The sequence below is a fragment of the Mustela putorius genome, unplaced genomic scaffold, assembly GCF_011764305.1.
Source record: "Mustela putorius furo isolate JIRA1106 unplaced genomic scaffold, ASM1176430v1.1 tig00003858_pilon_pilon_pilon, whole genome shotgun sequence".
NCBI lineage: Eukaryota > Metazoa > Chordata > Mammalia > Carnivora > Mustelidae > Mustela > Mustela putorius.
In genome coordinates, this window is record NW_025422010.1 from 31,231,876 (window position 1) to 31,251,360 (window position 19,485).

At 43.2% G+C, this 19,485-nt stretch overlaps 1 protein-coding gene across 10 annotated transcripts in view; it reads left to right on the top strand.

The window, feature by feature from the left end:
- Nucleotides 1–19,485, top strand: part of FHOD3 (formin homology 2 domain containing 3) — a 454,740-nt gene that overhangs the window by 361,925 nt on the left and 73,330 nt on the right. For all 10 annotated transcript variants that reach the window (XM_004752275.3, XM_004752277.3, XM_004752278.3 and 7 more), the window contains 2 exons: nucleotides 3,826–3,876; nucleotides 10,195–10,406. In XM_004752275.3, the coding sequence (XP_004752332.1) occupies nucleotides 3,826–3,876; nucleotides 10,195–10,406 (263 nt within the window). The remainder of the gene's footprint in view (nucleotides 1–3,825; nucleotides 3,877–10,194; nucleotides 10,407–19,485) is intronic.

The window sequence follows — 19,485 nt, forward strand, 5'->3', positions numbered from 1 at the left end:
ATGGACACTTGCTTACACATTTCATTCCTTCTTCCTTCCTTCCCCTGCTTCCTCTCCTCCTCCTAATCTCGCCCTTTGTCATCTTCCCAGTCATCTCTCCTAGACCTTCTATGTTCTTTCTTGTTTTCATGTCTCACCCCATCTTCACTTCCTGTTTCCTCAGTTTAATTTCTTTGGCAAACAGTATTCCCTTCAGTTACTCCCATTTAAAGCCACAAAAAGTATAAAACATTGTCAGTGAAGATTTACGGGTTCAATAATGTTTTTTCGGGGGTGCCTGGGTGGCTCAGTTGGTTAAGCAGTTGCCTTTGGCTCGGGTCATGATCCCAGAATCCTGGAATCGAGCCCCGCATCGGGCTCTCTGCTTGGCGGGGAGTCTGCTTCTCCGTCTCCCTCTGACCGCAGCTCCCCTTGCTTGTGTTCTCTCTCTCTCTCTCTCAATCTCTATCAAATAAATAAATAAATAAAAATCTTGGGGGAAAAAATGTTTTTTCAGATCCCAGGATCATATGTGTAATTGTAGAAATGGTCAAAATATAAGGGGAATTATGAAGTTGCCTTAACCGTAACTCTATTACATGGAAACAAATCTCCCAAGTCTTGCGTGAGATGCTAATCCTGGCTTTTGTAAGGCTGGGCTAACAGCCTGCATGAAGTAAACCGACATCATCCCTCCACTGTGATTGCATGGCGTATCCTGGGCTGTGAGATTTTTCCCAAATTATACACGGAAATGCCACACCTGTATGCACCATTTCTCATGAAATAACTGTGGAAGTTGTCACATCTGGAAAGACCAATTTGTAAAACCACTGGAGCAGATGAAATCCTTCCTGGCCAGGACTTTCTGAAAGATTTCCATATTTTGCCACCAAGTAGCAGCCGAGAATCTGGCTGAAACACGTGGAAGATTCAGAGATTTGTTTACATATATACAGATTTCGTTGGAAAAACCAGGGTGCCAGTTCGGGTGAAGATGGAACATGTATCGTCCCCATTTCTTCTGCTACATCACTGAATGCGTCCAGAAACCCTGAACAGAACCTGAAAATTCTGAACTGTGAAAGGGAGCACGTGAACTGGGCACAGAGGCTAGTCTGCCAAGTTCCAAGCCAGTGAGTGTAGCCTTGTTTTCCTCCACTGTCACCTGGTGTGTCCTCAGAGGTATCCTAAAACCCAGAAACACATATTAAGTGTGAACTGAGAAACTCGAAGAGAAGGCCTCTCTTTCTGGACCAAGGAGCAGGAAATAGAGGTCCTAAGAGAAACAGGAGTAATGTCCTGGGTTGTTGTTTTTTTTTTGTTTTTTTTTGTTTTTTCATAATTTTGCCCTTCTTTCCTACCCCAGCCTTGAAGCTATATTGTTACAGAGCACAATGCTGGGGAGAAATGACCCCCCCCCCCCACACACACACACTGCAGATGAGTGCAGATGAAGTTACTGCAGAGCATAGAAAATAAAGCCCAAGCTTTTTGGCTAGAGGAGCAGGAAGGGGGAACCAGGGAAGCCAGAAAATTACAGGAAAGTCACAAAGAGCAGAGAAATCAAGAGAGCACTCCTAGCTTGTCTCCAGTTGTGCACATGTGGCTTAAAACCTAAACAGCATGCCACAGACTTGGAGAGCAAAATACAGGGTGGAGTACCACTCAGGTCCCAGACTGGCCACTAGGTGGGTACACACCGGGGCTTGATTTGGAGAAAATTAAAAATATTTGAAAACTAAGCCAATATTGGAACCATTGTCAGAAGGCAGTCGGAATTTGAAGGCTGAGCCTAACCTAGTTGATTGTCTGCTAAAGGAAAACAAGGTTCTTCATAGAATTCAAGTAAGACCCGGAGTCTCCTTTCAAAATATCTAAAATGTTCTCAATGCAATCCAAAGTAACTTGTCACACAAAGAAACCAGGAGAATCTTGAAGGAAAAGAGAATCAAAATAGGCTAACTACAAAAGGACATAGATGTCATTATCACACAAAGAAATTATCAGTTTCAGCTACGAGAAACATGTTCTAAGATGTAAAGGCAAATACTTTTGAAACTATGAGACGATAAGTCTCTGTAAAGAAAATAGAAGTTATAAAGAAGAACCAAATGGAAATACCTAGAGAACTGAAAAATACAGTAATCAAAATGAAAAATTCTTTGGATGGGTTCAATAGCAGAATGGAGATGAAAGAATTTGGAAGGAAATAAACTGGAAAATAGAACAATAGAAATATTATCCAATCCAAAAAATGAAACAAAACATTGGAAAAAATATACAGTCTCTCAGGGACCTATAGAGCAATAAGAGAATGGCTCACAGTCATATAGTTAGAGCCCTAGAAGAACAGGACAGGAGTGCATTATACTATATATTAAGCTGTATGTATGTATGTATATAGGCAGATGCTGTACTTGTAACTATCCACTATTTGCTTTTGGTCCCAAGTGGGTCTCACTTTTCATTTAAGACACAGATCCTGGCACAACAACCCTGTCCAAGAAGGAATCCTGATCATCAGGACAGACCACATACAGCTTTAATTATTACTGTAGTTCCATCCTGAAAGTCTTAGGATATGAATGAAAAGAAATTGAAAAAAAGAAATAGGAAAAGCTTTATCTAGTTCTCCCTGGGATTACCCAAATGGCTGACCTTTCTTCAGCCATTTTATTAATTTAAGTTACTCAGTCTTCTTGTACTTTTTCCCTTAAGCATCCTTATCTGTTGTTATTATTACTAAATTGTTATTAAAGATAAGCATCCTTATAATATGTTATTATTAAATTATTACTAAAGATAAGCATCCTTATCTGTTGAATATGATCTTTAGCTTCCTGTGTTATGGGACATATTATTTCTAATATGGAAAGTGATGAGGACAGGTGCTTACTAATGATAACAAATCTGGGTCTTTGCTGCATTTTCTCCTTCTCCTAATCTGCTTTAATTGCTCTTACTGTCCCCTTCATATCCTGTCATCAGTGCATGAAGGGGGATAATATTCAACCACACTGTGAGGTCCAGTTTAGAAAACCATGAATTCATAATTTTTCAGGAGAATAAGTGTTCTACTGAGAAGCGGCTGATCTTAAGTCTTAAACTTAGATTCAAGCTGGCATCTCAGCAGCAGGAACAGAACAACACACATTAAAATTGGATGAAGTTTGGCCTCTTGTGAGTGCAAACAAGAAAATGTAGAAAGTAAGAGCCTCCCATGATCCCTGCATAGAAACTGGGAATGTGAAGGATGCAGAGAAAGAAGCCTGCATTGTGGAATGATGTCCAAACTGCAGAGTACAACACAAAATGGCCAAGATGCCTGGACCCACCCAGATTTAGTTCTTTGAGACAGGAGTTGTGGAGCCTACCAGACCTTGACTGGACATTAATCGTCTCTGAAAACTTTTTGCTTGCTTGTAATTGTCATATGTTACTTGTCTGTTGTTTGACATTTTTAAAAGTATTTTCTTCTCCTTTCTCCCCCATATACATCTAAATTCTCCTTTCTTCAATTGTAGAGTCTCCCCATTCTCATCCCTGTGCTTTTATAGGAAATCCATTATATTTAGTACTTTTAAAGTACTAAATATATATAAAGTACTAAATATATAAACATATATAAAGTATGTGTGTATATATATGTATATATGTATGTGTATGTATACATATATACGTATATATATACATATGTATATATATGTCCAACACAACCACTTTCCATTTATGAGGCACTGGAGTCCTTCATGATATACTGTCAATAATTTCTTGGCAATGTCATGAGCATCTAATTCTTTTCTTTTCCTTTCTTATTTTGTTTCTCCTGCATATTTCCTTCAGCCGAGAGTATTTAGACAAAAGAGAGGAGCAAAGACAAGCAAGAGAAGAAAGGTTTGTATATTTCTTCTTTCCCATTATAACCAAATGGCACTTGATTGTGCATTCTTAAGCAAGCGTGCCAAGGAGACTGTGTTAATTAAAGTAAATAACTTCACTTCAGATGCCTAAGACTTTGGGTAACTGGTATTTTGCGGAATAGAGTGTCCTAGCTATGTAAATTTTCCAAGAAAGTACAGATCTATTGTTTAGTGCCATCATGGTGTGAAGTATATGTCTGTTCCTCCAGACTCCTCTCCACATGAGCACGATAGTTTGGCATATTGATACATGGTATGTATTTTAAATACCCTGCACTTACCGCCACTGAGCCTGGGGTAGGAGTCCCTACTGTGTGCTTCCACGTCATTCATTCAGCATTCCTTCTACAAATATTTGAATGCATACACTATGCCAGACGCTGGCCGAGGTGCCAAACATTCTTAAGACTCTTGCAGGATATGCCTGATCACTTACCTGTCTCCCTACTGAACTCTTCTCAGTTCCTAGACAGCGGAAACCATGTCTCATTTTCCTCGTAGTCCCAATGCCCTCCATAGGGTTTGACACATAGTAGATACTTACGAAGGATATATGGAATAAATGAGCAAATAAACCCACAGATTTATTTAAAATACTGAGATGTAAACTATTTTTTTATGGCAGCATGCTATGAATCCTACTAAAATATCCAAAGTGAATGTATTCAATGTCTGTTAAACTAGGATAAGCAAAAGAAACTTTCTGGAAGTAAACCTGCAAGACGAGTTTTGACCCTGTAGTAATTCCCTCTACCACTAGATGGCGATATTACACGGAGCAATGGAAAGGACGATTTCTTACTAGAGCCTGTGGGGAAACTCACCATCTGTGAACTATGCCAATAAGTGGAATTTTGCTGAATTTCCTTAGACACCTTCAGCTAAATAGTTCAAGACAGTCTGAGAGCAGGAAGAGTAGAGTCTGCCTGTGTCCAATTAAAAAAATTAGATGCTTAGGTCAGACTTATAAACAAAACTATGGCATTGTTTTAATTCCAGTGTTTTATTAGATTATTGCCATCATAATAACCAGTTGCGGCCAGCAAATTTAGAGCAGAAGAAACAAGAAACTCCTGTTTTTCTAATTCATACCCTTTTTGACACTGGGGTATGTAGACTTCTACTGAAAATGCTATCAACTTCATGCCTAGGCTTAAGAAACCAAATTTCATTTTATTTTTTATTTTTTTATTTTTTATTTATTTATTTATTTTTAAAGATTTTATTTATTTATTTGTCAGAGAGAGAGCGAGCGAGAGCGAGCACAGGCAGACAGAGTGGAAGGCAGAGTCAGAGGGAGAAGCAGGCTCCCTGCGGAGCAAGAAGCCCAATGTGGGACTCGATCCCAGGACGCTGGGATCATGACCTGAGCCGAAGGCAGCTGCTTAACCAACTGAGCCACCCAGGCGTCCCTTTATTTTTTATTTTTTAGCTTACCTCCAGAAACAACTTTTTTTTTTAAGTTTGTTTTTTTTTTTTTTTTAGTTTTTGACAACTTGACTGTCAGGTTATGTCTGCACAAGCAAAATTTGAAAGCTTCTGGGGAGATATCAAGGCCTGTACTGGCTCAGACTGATCTCAGAATTTTCCCAAACCATTGAAGGCTCCCTCTCTGGATATCAAATCACAGCATCACTCATGCCTGGAAAACCTACACAGAGGGGTGTTTGCCACTCGTTTCCTGGTTCCTCTTGTTCTGACATCAGTCTTTGCCCCATGCAGCCATCTGCCTGGGCCTTCTTCACCAGTGCAGGAGCAAGCTTTCTATGGCCTCATGTGGACCCCATCTCTGCTTACATGGAGGGTTGTGGAAGCAGCCAAGAATTTCCCTTTGGTTTGGACCAGCCACTTTTCTTGGTTAGTTTGCTTCTTGAGTTACCTGGTGAAGAAGGGAGAGAAGGATATAAACTTTTGTCCTTGTTTGGAAAGCTTTGGGGGCTTTCTGGTAGACCAAGAAAAGATAAGATCTCCAAGTGCAATGGAATTCAGAAATGAATGGGTAAACTATAAGTCAGAGGTGGAAAGAGTTTAAAAAATAAGAGGACTCCATCTAGAAAGGTTTTTTTTTTTTAACATCTTTTATTTTAGAGAGCAGGGAGAAGGGCAGAGAGAGAGAGGGAAAGAAACTTAAGCAGACTCCCCACTGAGCACAGAGCCGGACAGAGGGCTCGATCTCATGACCCTGAGGTCATTATTGAAACCAAGAGTCAGATAACTTAACCAACTGTGCAACCCAGGTGTCCCTAGCAACTCTTGGTAGAGCCAGGTGTGTTTGTTGGGTCCCATGTCTCTTATTCTAAATACAATGACTCAGAGAAAAATGGCCAGAGTCACAGCAGAGGGTTTTTTGAGGTTTGTAGTACAACAAGATGAATGTGGCTTTGCTATTTTGAGATGTAATGGCCATCCAGGCACATTTGATTTTATTTTTATTGATTTCCCATTATCTCATTTCATAATCTCAGGCAAAACTATTTTATTGACAATAGTGCAGACCCAGAATAAGTTTCTGTTGAGGTGCTACTTCCGATTTTATCTGCTATTTCCGCTTTATCTGTTCATGATTAAGTGACATTCACAAGTAATCTTTCTAAGGGAATAAGAAGGAATGAGATCAAGGCTGAATGTATGTTGGGGTAGGGTTGGGGCAGGGATTGGTCTGAGGGGGGTGGCATTGGAATGCCTGTGACAAGTGGGGGTTATAGGAACAGAGCGCAAGGGGAAGGTCAGACTGGGCTAGGACTAGAGATGTGACCCATGTAAGTGATGAGTGAAGCAGTAAGAGAGAATTCTGAGCATTGCTTAGCAGGTCTGAGGATCTGTCCTCAGACAGATAGAACTTAGAAGGAGCCAGATTTTGGTTTAACGTAAGGGAAAGCTCACAAGTAGAAGAGTGGCAGGAAAAGTCATCAGTGAGTAGGTTTGGGTTAATCTCAAGTCAAGCAATTTCTGTAAGTATGTTCCCTCGAGCGTCCTACCAGCCCCTGCAGCCCATGACCTTGGCGGATGTGTGAATTCATTCCTAAGGTTTGTTTGTCTATCTCTCCCACTGAACTGTGAGATCCACGAGGCGGGGGGGGGGGGGTCCTTGTTTATTATGAAATCTCTAGTACCTACGGCAGCTCTTAGCACATGACAGGCACTCAACAAATGTTCAATAAATAATGAAAAGAGGAATGAATAAACAAAAGATATGGACAGAGGTAGGATAAATGGGAATGTTTAGCTGAAAGTGGGAAAGGTGAAAAGTCTTTCTTTGAGGCTGTGGTCTGTGGTTGGAAAGCCCAATGCTTTGCAGACAGGAAACTTCAGGAGGGTCTGTCGGGTGGGGGTTTTGTTGCAAAGCCACAGGGACCTATGACCATCATCTCATGGACTGCTGGGCTCCTGTGATGAGGTACTGTTGGGCCTCTCAGGGCACTCAGAGTCTGTCTGTAAGGGAATATGGTGACATAGGGCGAGCTTCCTCCCTATTCCCATAAATGCCAGGTGGCTTAGCCCTTCCCAGGCCCGCCAGGTCCCCTCACCTCTCTGGCCCATTGCAGGTAGACACGGGCACTGATCTCTCACAAAGATTTAGTCACTCTTGACTTCGGTGTCCCCTGTCCCTGCCCTTTCTTATAGGTCTTAAATTGTGGGCCCCCTGGGTGCCTCAGTCAGTTAAGCATCCGACTCGGTTTCAGCTCCAGTCTTGATCTCAGGGTCGTGAGGGTCCATGCTGGGCATGGAGACTGCTTGAGATTCTCACTCTCTCCTCCCTCTGTCCCCCCTGCCGCCTCCCACAGCATGCACATGTGCACATAGTCTCTCTCTCTCAAAAATAAAGAAATAAATATAAAAAGATAAGTCTTTAACTGTCACAAAATACCCATAATATCAAATTTACCATTTTAACCATTTTACATATACAATTAATAGTGTTAGATGGTCCCATTGTTGTCTGAGCCATCTCCAGAACTCATTTCATCTTATAAAACTGAAACTTGAGACCCGTCGAACAAGTCCCCAGGCCCTGTCCCCCACCATTTTTGTCTACCAGATAAGCCTCAGAAGAATTCATATGAAATCCTCGACTCTCCCCATGTCCCCTGGATCCTCTCTGGATGACATCTGTGATCTGGTAGGAAACCTTGAGTCCTATTTATCCAGACCCGGTATGAACAACCCCTGGCGTCCCCTAGAAAGTGGGGTGAACCCTCACATCCCTGCTAGTCTGGCTTCCCGCAGGTAAGGCTTTGGAGAGGCCAGGTCCAGGGCTGTGACCCCTGAAATGAATTTCATCATTGGCTTGGCCTCCTGGCTTGGAGCCTTGGATCTCCTTGTCCGAGCTCCATTTCTCGGCTGCCCCTTTCTCCTGTGGCAGAAGGCTTGGACTCAGAGAGGGGCCATACCTCCCACATACCTCCCGGGCCTGCAGCATTCCTGGCCTGAAGGGGACACCACCTCATTTAGAATATGCTCCCCGTTGGGGCTCTGACTCTTGCCCTCAAGGTCACCTTCTTCCAAGATTGCACAGCTAGGTGGTTTTCCTTGCTGGTCCAATTAAGCTCAGAAATAGCTTCCTTTTGTTACCTCTCCTGCCTTTTGAGATGGGACATCATTGGCAAGGGAAGTCCGGAGTTTCTGAAGCTTTCTGTCTGGGCAGAGTTCCCCTGCCCTGTCACCATGAGGCAGCTGTCCTTCAAATCATGCCCCAGACGTTCTCGTATGCAGACCCATCACACGTCTTTTATCAGACATTCACCGCGAGAAGAGGCTCCCTCCCCCAACAAGTGAAATGGGTACATTTGCCACCCTGGCCTCCGGGGCTGCAGAGAGACCTCAGTAGGCAGGGTGCCGCATGCCTTGCCTGCTTCTCCTTGGCTGGGCTAATGCAAGGCGCTGAGGGAAAGAACAAAGGATGGTGATCTTCTGTTCTCAGAAATCCTATTATCTGCTTGTTGAGAACAGACACACACATGTGAAAAGATGACTAAATATGCCAGGCAGTAAATGTAAAATGCCATCTGAGTTGAATGGACTACATATCCGACATGAGTTCAGAGGCAAGGCCAAGATCACTTCCAGCTGTGGTGGTCAAGGCAGGCCTCGCTGAGGGATACACGCATGTGAGCCTGGCCCACAGGGCAGATTGCCTCTGGACTGGCAGGGAGCAGGGGTGACGACCGTGGACAGACAGACCGACAGACCTGGGAGAGCCCCACCCACCTTCCGGATGCATGAAAAACTGCATGCTTTATCAGTGCATTCTTTTGAAAGGTTTCATGTATACGCTCTGCCTTTCTGATGTGGGTGAATTTGGAACACTGTGTGCAGTGTCTGGTGGGGGCTTCAGTGGGCTGGAGTCTCGGGGGGCTTGCCTGTTGGGAGGAACCACAGCAGTGAATCTGGCTGGATGGGAGTGAGGGTCTTGAATAACCTGTCTCAGAGTCCAGCGGATGGTGCGATAGAAACCTGCTACAGCTGAGTTCAGAAACTTATTTCTGAACAAATAATGGTGGGTAAAATTAGCAGACATCTGGAAGAGGCACATATTTCAAAGTTATTTTGGTCTGATCTATAAAGCGCACTATGAGGAATATGATTGGTAGCTGGTCTTAATAAACAGTTAGTGGGTTCTGCCTGCCTGAAATGCAAAACAGATGTATCTTTGTTCTTTTAAACTGACTTTGATGAAAAAACTATATGTGACGTCAGGTCCAAGCTATTGGATGTCTGAGTCCTACTCAGAAATATTTTAGAATATAAAAAAGTTTCCATGGTCGACACGGAGAGAACAAAGTGAATTCCAGTCGTATTGCTGTTAACATTGAAGCAGGTTCAGAAATTCAGGGAGGGCTTCGTCCAACAAGCCCTTTTGGTATTTGGGGGGCATTGTTTCTCCCCGCCTCACCAAGGCACCCTCCCATCTCACAGCTGCAAGCCCGGAGTGCGTGTGGTTTTCAGCTGTCACTGCTGGGGCTCTGTAATGGGCATTATTGCTGTTTGGCTTATTTGTACAAATGTTTCCTAAAAGAGCAAAATCGGATTCTGCAGCAGTGATCCAGGATCTGGAGACTGTGTGATGTTGCCATTTCTCCCAATTTGTTTGGTTACGAATGATGCGGGGCTTTTAATCATTAGCATCTTGGCTCTGCTGGCTGCTGTTGGCAGACCGGCCCTCCAGCCGGCCCCGCACTGTGCTCTGTGCATCAGGAAACCAGCTCACTCTGCAGGTGTCTCAGGCATAAACAAGCATCGGCCACAGGCTCCTCTTTCTTTTTACGGAAACCCTTTGGAATTTAACTTTCAGATACAAATACTTGGAGCAGTTGGCAGCCGAGGCACACGAGAAGGAACTGAGAAGCCGGAGTGCGAGCCGGGGCAGAGGTGACCTCTCCTTGGACCTGACCTCCCGGGCAGCCCCTTCCTCCCCCACCCCTCGCTGTAGCCCTCCGTCTGTAGACTCAGAAGAGGCTCTCCCGGGATCCTCCTCCTCTCTGGGAACAGCTCAGCATCCCCAAGGTGAGTTCCAGGAGAGTGGAGGGAACTCTGATGGGGTAATTCGTGTTAAGCTTCTGGGCAGTAGGGACCATTACTCCATGCAGAGTGGTACCGAGTAGTCACCGAGGGTAAACTCAGGACAACTGCACCGTGCGAATAAACCAGCTGCCTTCAGAGTCACTTCTGTGAAAGCAGAATTGTGTGTGAAGATTGTCAGTGCAAGGCTTCCTTGGCCATTTTCTTCCTTAATCACAGGGTATTAACTTCGAACCCTATAATTTGGATATTATTTATTTATTGGCTCTGCCCAATAAAGCGGCCACTTTAAAATGTTCTGACCTTGGGAATTATGGGTCTGTTTCCAATTAAACTGATGGAGAATAAAATTAATCAAAGCAAGCAAAGAAAAAATGCAGACCCAGTGGAAATAGGAGTTAAACATTGAATCAGAAGAAAGGGAAGATAGTAGCGATTACTGGCGCGTGTGGTGTGGGTGTAGACGCTTGTGTGGAGACAGACGGGCTCTCTCTGGAGAGATTGTCTGTCATCTTAGCTTTATTTGGAGAAAAACAATGTTGTATGCTGCAGCCTGAAGCATCAGATGTTTTCCTGATGGCTCTGAGGATGGTGGGTCCGTTCTCTCTCACATTAACAGAGAGGATGGGTCTTGGGCACTGGCGTCTATGCCGTGTGTTGACGAGCCTGCAGCTAGCACTTTTCAGTGTGACCGGGTGTTATGGCTTGCAGCCTGGCCAACTGAAGACAACAGACAAGCTCAACTTTTAACTCTCAGAGGTACTGACTAAATATGGCGTCAAGTTGAATTTCAGCGAGGCAGCACTGCATGACCTCAGCAGAACTGGATGTAACGGAACAGTGTTGTCCGTCCAAGTCCTCGCAGGCTCTCCAAGCCTCGGGGCTCATTCTGTAGGAGCAGGCTGGCTTCCCTGCGGCTTTCTATCATGTCCAGTTCCTGCTGGTCCCCGAGCTGGGGAAGATTGTCCCAGGCAGATGGGTCAGTCATAGATGAGTAATGTTGGTTTGAAAATCCCGAGACTCGAAGACTCAGATAAACAGACTGTTCTGTGACAGCTCTGTGCTTTCCAGCCCCTGCCTGGTATCCCTGCTTGATCTAAATTGTGATATTGCCAGAAGCGAGATGAAAACCATTCCCCTGCGAAGCTACGGTTCTCCACTTAATCTGGGGACTTTTAACTCTAAGAGTTGTACCCTCTCCAGTTTGCGGAATGGCTGTCTAAACTGGGAAATACAGAGCGGCCCCAAGCTGAGAGAGAATTGTCAGTATCTATAAATATTGTTTGTCCTCAAAACTTTTCGTCTTCTTGATGCTTGTGATGAAAAGACATTTCCTCAAGAATTTTACCTGGGGATGGTCAAACTCGAGATTGTTCTGTCCAATTGTAAAGGCAGAATATATTTTTTAAAAGATCTTATTTATTTATTTATTTATTTATTTATTTATTTTGAAGAGAGAGAGAGAGAGATAGTATGAGTGGGGGGAGGGGCAGAGAGAGAGAGAGAAAGAAGCAGAGTTCCCACTGAGGAGGGAGCCCAATGCCAAGCGGGGAGCCCTATGCAGGACTCAATCCCAGGACCCTAGGATCTTGACCTGAGCTGAAGGCACATGTTTAACCGACCGAGCCACCCAGGCACCCAAAAAGGCAGAATATGTTAAACTACAGTAAGAAGACAGAAGATACTTATTTGGGGTACATGCAATATGCATTGGGGAAAATAAAGTTATTTCAGTATGCTTTGAGAGAGATTAATAGTAGGTGTCCTTTTCCTCTTCAGAGAACTGACTCAGACTGAGAGAACGTTTGACAGAATTCACACCACACGCATCTGAAGTAGGGATGCTGGGCTTAAAATGAGACATTATTACAAATTAATGCAATAACATCGTATCATGTTTGCTTTGTCTAAAAAAACAAAGTAGTGGTTCCTGTGAAATCCGGAAAGCTGTCCGTCATACATTAATTATCCACATCAGTTGGAACCAGCCAAGCAATCTGATACCTGTGTCCTAATACATTGGTGAAAGGCATAATTGGCGATTGGAAGTGTATAAGAGGAAATGCTGTAAGAGGGTGGTCTCAGAAAGGGGCTGAGACTACCTTCCCATTTGGAGACCTTAGCCCTAAAGTCAGAAACACAAAGCTGGGCTGGCGGCAAGCCTTCTGTCAGCCTAGCTGGTTGTGGTTCTCTGAAACCTTCTACTAGTCTCCAGTTCTTAGTCTGTTCTTCTTACCAGCTTCCATTATTAAAGGCTCACAGTAGTTTTTTGCTTATCCCTCACATTTGCAATGTCCCAACATCTGGGGGAAGAATAAAAAGAAAATCTGATGACACATCCAGATGTTTGTCCCGCTCCAAACACCTGGCACTCTGTGGTCCCAACGGGCCCGGGGCTGACTCGCTCTTTCACTCTCTCTCCTTGTGGAATCCTAGGGTGATCATCTTCACGCTTCTGTAGTTCTCTGTCCCTCCTCACAAATGCTACTACTCAACCCCTCCTCGAGCATCCGAGGAGGCGCGGGAGATGCTGCTACCCATATTTTACTGAGATTCAGATAGATGGGAAGGAACACCATTTGCAGAACGAGGGGACATCATCCTGGGGGTAGAAGCCATCTTTTTCTGCTCGACCCAGCCATTTATGAGGGCGTCACAGCACCCCGGTATTTGTGGCAGTGATCACGTTCACACTGTACCATCCCTTTGCTTTGACCTCCTACATATGTTGCGGCCTACATTTCAGAGTTATGTTTGCAAAAGAGAGGAAAAACTGATATTTGCGACTGAATTATATATATCTCGGGATGAAAGGTCACTTTATGGTTTTTTGGTTTATTAAATATTCTACAGAATTTTTATTAGCAGAAGATAGGAAAGCATTAAACCCCTCCTTTACCTTTGCTCTTACAAAATATATTTAGAAAGAAGGAAAGGTAAATGTTAAAATGCCAATAGCATTATGGGCCATCTAGTGAGGTCCCTCAGCCAGAAGCCTTTCCCAGCTAAATCTGCTCTGACTTTTGTATAACTTTAAGCCACTGCCCCCACCATCGCGTCAGTGTGTGCTTGAATTATTTTTCCATCTGGCCCTCTTGTGGCTCCCAGCAGATGTGTGTCCCAGGACTGCCTAGACTTCATGGTGATGGTCTGAATATTTTTCCCCTGTGTGAAACTACCAGGCCCAAGTGAGGAGCAAACACATACATGTGTTCTCATTTGCACTGTGCTGCAATTCATGGAGACAATCAGCCCCCAATTTAGGTAAACATAAAGGACCTCTCTCTTCATTGCCTTAATTAGCCTTGCCTTATTTTCACTCAGCCCTAGTAGTACAGATCAGAATATCTAGTAAGTTTACTTCCAGTTATTTTCAGAAACTCGCAGATGTCTTTGGAAATAAGTTATTCTCACTAATTAGAGAAAAAGATTCAGTATTCTTATTGGGAGCGGATTCTTTGCTATGACTCTTGAGAAAGTTGCTGAGGAACAGAAGTAATCTGCGTACCCACAAATGAAATCATTTAAACCCAGTAACCTGTTACCCCAGTGGGTACCCCAGATCCACATAACTTACTTCGTGGAAACAAAATGGAGACATCATCCATCTCAAAACTGGGCATTGATGTTGGTCCCTGTCAGGTGGCCCTGTGGGGAACTACCTTTCCTGGAGGCTAGTTCTGGGTGGCTTTCTTGCTCTTTGACTGATACCACGGAGTCCACCCCAAGGCTAAGTGGAGAGAAATTACCTTTCCCGTTCAAAAGCAGCTGCTGTCATGAGACCACAAGTGGCTTTTGCCCTCAATGCAGCCATGAAAGCATACATTATGGCTAGATTATTTTTATTTTTAGCTCAGTGCTCTTTACAATGCACACAGAAATCATACTTTAGAGACGCATTTGAAAATTTTCCCACACTGTATTATGTCAGGGAAAAATATTTTCAGTGGTGGTTTATTTTTCCTTCCCATACCTGGATTCCTAGATATTTCCAAATGTCTTGTTGGGCCTTGGAGATCTACACTGTAACCTGTATGGCCATGGCCTACTCACCAGCATTCACCTGGAGGCATTTACAGAAATTACTGACATGCTGTACGATGTTTTCTGTCATAGATCCAAGCTTTTAAAGTGCTGGTAAATAGCACTCTTCCTCTAGCTACCTTATCTTCTCACCTGGAAATAAAATATAGCCTATAGTTATATCCTGAAATGTTCCATTGGCTTATGTGAGTAATCATTTTTCACGTGGGCATCGTTCATCATCACAGCTTTTGTCATTGTTACCAGTCATTGACTGAGCACCTTTGTCGCCTTGTGTGACATGTTTTGAGTCTCCTTCAGGTGTAGACACTCTCCTGAGTTACCCAATCCACATGGCAGAAATCAGAAACATCTGGTATCCTGTTTCCAGTTGGCACAGTAGCGATGGAATATCATCGGTCATCAGCGTAATGCATGCTGGTTCCCTTGCATAGAGATTTTGGACGCCTCCAGTCCAGTATTTCATGCACTGGCAAGAAACTAGATTCCTTGTGGTTAATGTGACTCAGGGCAGCCCCACCTCCCCCACACTCCACCTGACGGCTGCGACTTGATGCTATTTGGTCAGTTAGAACCTCTCAGAAACTCTCCCCAAGCCCAAGGCACTGCTGGCTACACCTGCCGTGGAACTGCTTTATGAGCCCTTGCAAATCATTCTCTTTTCCTGCCTCACTTTTTCTCTGTCTCTAAAAATGGAGAAGGGTAAAACTCTCCCTTTTTTTCTCCTATAGAAAATGACAGTGGCCTGCAGCGTGATTTCATGCGCCATATTTTCAGACATAGTCTTGAATCCTTTTGAAGTAGAGCATATATGAGTCTTAAGTATGCTTAAGTGAAGACAAGGCAGGGAATGGACTGGAAACATTAAGGAATGGTATTGTGTGATCAACATGATCATTTCACAGGTAGTAATTAGGTGTCAAAAACTCTGAAGTATGCTTGTCAGTTAATAAGTTAGTCTGCCACAGCTTTGTGGATGGAGGCACAAGGCATGAAACTGCAGGGTCGGAGACAATGGACTTGATTACACATAGCAACAGTAGTAGTCAAAGTATCAGCATCTGTGCCATTTCTCCAAGCCCCAGTTCCTTCAAGTTGATGCAAATAGGTCCAAGTGATGGCTGCATACACAGAGAGGAACCTTGAGCCTAGGGACCGCTCATCTTTTATAGTGGGCAGAGGGAGACCTTATCTTCATCACAGCAAGCGCTAAACCAGCCAGTCCTTTGCTCCATGGGGAGGCACCATCTCTGTCTTCCAAGGCCATTCACTATGCACACATCTTCAGAAAGATATCCCAGAGCAAAGACTGTCCATGCCTCTGCTTGTAAGACTGCAGAAACAGGAGAGGCCCATGGAGAATTGTTTCCAAGATTGCATTATAATCGTTTTTAACCAACATTTACAAATTTGCATCTTAAAATCTGTTTAATGGAAACAAAATATTCAGTTTTAGAATAGGAATTAGCTTGTTCTTACTTGACAAAAAGAAAGTGCATCAGAAGTTACAGGACCCATTCTGGAGCAGGCCCTGTGGGTGAATGAGCTTGTCTGCATCTGGAAGCACTAACAGGGAATCTGGAAAGATGTCAGCGCCTTTCATCCCAGGTGAGAGCCTTGGGTTAATGCTCCTGGGGACATTCAGGAGGCCTCTATAGGTAGGAACATTGAGCATTCTTCAGTCAGTGTGGTACTTTGAATTTCCAGAGTTGTTGACTAAGAACTGAGAAATAACAAAGGTGAATAATTACCCAGTTCCTTGTAGCAGTCCTAGCTGTGGTCAGGACCTTGATCAAGCCTCTGCCATTACACTTTTCCCTCCAGCACCACTGCCCCCACTCTACCACCCCTGATTTTCCCCCACCCACCCTGATAAGGCATTTGTGCCAAATGATACACTATTTGCAATGTGGCAGGACAATCACACATTGATCTTCCAGTCCCTAAAGTATGCTTTTGCAGGAGAATTCCAGGGGTCGGTGACCCTGCAGTGCATCTTATCTGCCTCTGAGCATGGCACGAATCTTTAGAGCCTTCTGAAGCTGGAACATCCTCTGAGAAAGCTGCCTCTGCCAGATCCATTTGGAAGTTCCAGTAGATTCTTGTTGACTCTCTAGACTGGGCAGCTTTTGGTCCTTATGTATTCTCTAGATAATCTCCAGATTCAGCATGTTACTTGGCTGTCATATCTTCTGCATTTCTCATCACTGTTTTCTCATCACTTATCTCAGTCTTTCTCGTCATTCTGTTTCAGTCTTCCTACTGACTGTTCTGCCTGCCTGCCTCCTAAGCATTGGGATTTTCCAAGGGACCTTTCTCCAAAACCCTCTGTTTTTATGCCTAACTTCTGGCTGTTTTCTCACATCCCCACATGTGATTTTGATCTCCCTACCATTGATGAAAACTACCAGGTCTGCATCTTCAGCCTTGGCCCTCTGGAGTTTAGGACACATGGATCCAACCTCCTTAGACATCAGCATCTGAATGTTCTGCAGACATGCCACACTCAACAGGTGCCCATCAGGGACATTCAGATGGGAGCTGTGCCCATCTCTCACCCATAAACTCCCTACCCCCTCAAACCTGTTCATACCTTCCAGTATTCATCTGGTTTAGACCATCTCTTTTGGCCTAGTCATTTAAGCTGGAAGCATGCATATAATTTTTGACAACTCCCTCAATGCTCACACCTCCATGCAGTTACCAAGTGTTCATGTGCTCCTTTCTCTCAACTCAGCCCTCTTTCCTGTCTCCCCATTGCGTCTGTCTTAACCCTGCTCTTAACCATCTCTCATCTGGACCATTTCAATAGCTTCTAATAGATCTCATATCTTCCAGGTTCTTATTAACATCCCAACCAAAAAAAAAAAAATATATATATATATATATATATATATATATATATCTATATCTGTCTTTAAATAGCTCTAGTGGCTCTCCATTATCTATAACAAGTCCTTATGGGCACTCAAGATTTTGGTTATCTGATCTCTACTACCAGTCTTTTGCCTCCACAACATGTTCTACATGTTACATTTCATCAGCGCCAAACACTGTTGCTATCTGAAAGGTGCTATGTTTTCTCACATTTCCTCTGTGCTTAAAAGACCTCTTCCACTGGGTGCCCTCTGAGCTCTTAGCCATCTAGTTGAAGGATCTTCTCTAAAGCCTCCTTTGATTCCTCTTATGTGTTTCCCTTACATCTTGTGCATACCAGGGATACAGGGCTTAGCTCACTGTATATGTAGTAAATTGTCCCCCGTCCCCCACATCTCTGTGTTAAAATTTCCCCCCTCTCCCGTGTCATCTTCCCAGAGGAGAGTCCATGCCCACAGTCACCTTTGTTATCTCCTAATGCTTGGAGCAGAAATAGATATTAGGTAAATGTTTTATGATCTAGTGAATGAACAAATAGCATGAAAAAATAAAACACTAATCTTTTTTTTTTTTTTTAAGATTTTATTTATTTATCTGACAGGGACACAGTGAGAGAAGAACACAAGCAGGGAGAGTGGGAGAGGGAGAAGCAGGCTTCCCACTGAGTGGAGAGCCCGATGCAGGGCTTGATCCCAGGACCTTGATCATGACCTGAGCCAAAGGCAGACACTTAACAAATGAGCCACCCAGGCACCCCACAGACACACTTATCTATAGAGACAGCTTTTTATCCTATATGCAGAAATTTACTACATGGGTCATGATGTATTGGACATGTATTTGCCAATATAGACCACTCTCTAAAGACTGAAGGAAGGACAGTGGGTTTAGTGCAGAAAGGGAACTTTTGCAGAGAATTGACATATGTGGGCTATTTCCTTCTAAGGATCTAACCCTAATGGAGGAAGAAAACTCAGAGGATGATTCTTGATAAATTGATAGTTGAGATTATATTAAGCCACCTATTAAAATACCCCTTGTTTTAAGTGGATCTTTCTCCATTTGTTTATGAATGAATTTGTTAACAAGTTCAGATAAACTAAGTTATTGACTAAGTGGATTAGTGACTAGATATAAGTGAAGAAGGGTCAACTGCTTGGGGTGAGAGTTTAAGAGTGAGATTTTTAGTTGTACTCCCATTCTAGACCAGCTGGTTCTGCCTAGATGGGGTCAGACTCTGCTGGCAAGAAGAGCTAATATTTTCTTTAGATAATAGTTGTTTTGATCCCATAATATCTCTTGGATAGACCACTTTATCCTGAAAAATATTTTGGGGAAGTTGTTTTTCATATCTGACTTCCTTATGCCTAACACAGTGCCTGGCACATCAGAGATACCAATAAATACTGAGTGAGTGTTGCTGCTAATTACATTAGAACATCTACTTAAAAGTAACTATTTCCTGCTGAGCTGGAAAAAGTGAATTAACAAGAAACCTCAAGTTTAGTCAATTTATTTGCTAGCTGCTATTACTCAGGACTATCCATTTTAATGCTTGTGTAGACTTTCCAAAATAGGTTTTTTTTTTTTTTATGTCATGGATCCATGTCTGGGTCCATGACAAGGGCCAGAGGTGCTCTTGAGATGCATTGGCAATTTAGAATTAGATAATGTCTTCAACCTTGAGGAAAGGCTTGTCTTCTTCTTTGCTCTTGTAAGAAAATGAGCATGCAGTTTATCTAGGAATTCCACCAGCCGTACTGGGCATGGAAAGACAAATGAATATTGGAGTTGATCCTGTTCTGATCCTGAAGCAATCCTGAGCCAAGACAATGTCTCTCTATCTGATTTTAGGAGAATTTAAGCAAGCTCAAAGGAAGTCTTCATACGCAGGGGTTGATGTTTGGGGTCATAAGGTTTGAGTTCGAGATAATGATAAAGCACTGATAGAGTACAGATAGAGTAATGAGACATGAAAAAATAATCTTAAATTGCTTTTTCTTTTTTTTTTGTCATTTTCTGTTTATAGTTGAAATCAGATCTGTCCATTAACCAATATTGCAATAATTGGACCTGAAACTAGAAACTTCTTTTTTTGTCCTAGATGGTAATACAGTGGAATTACATTCTGTACATCTTTAAT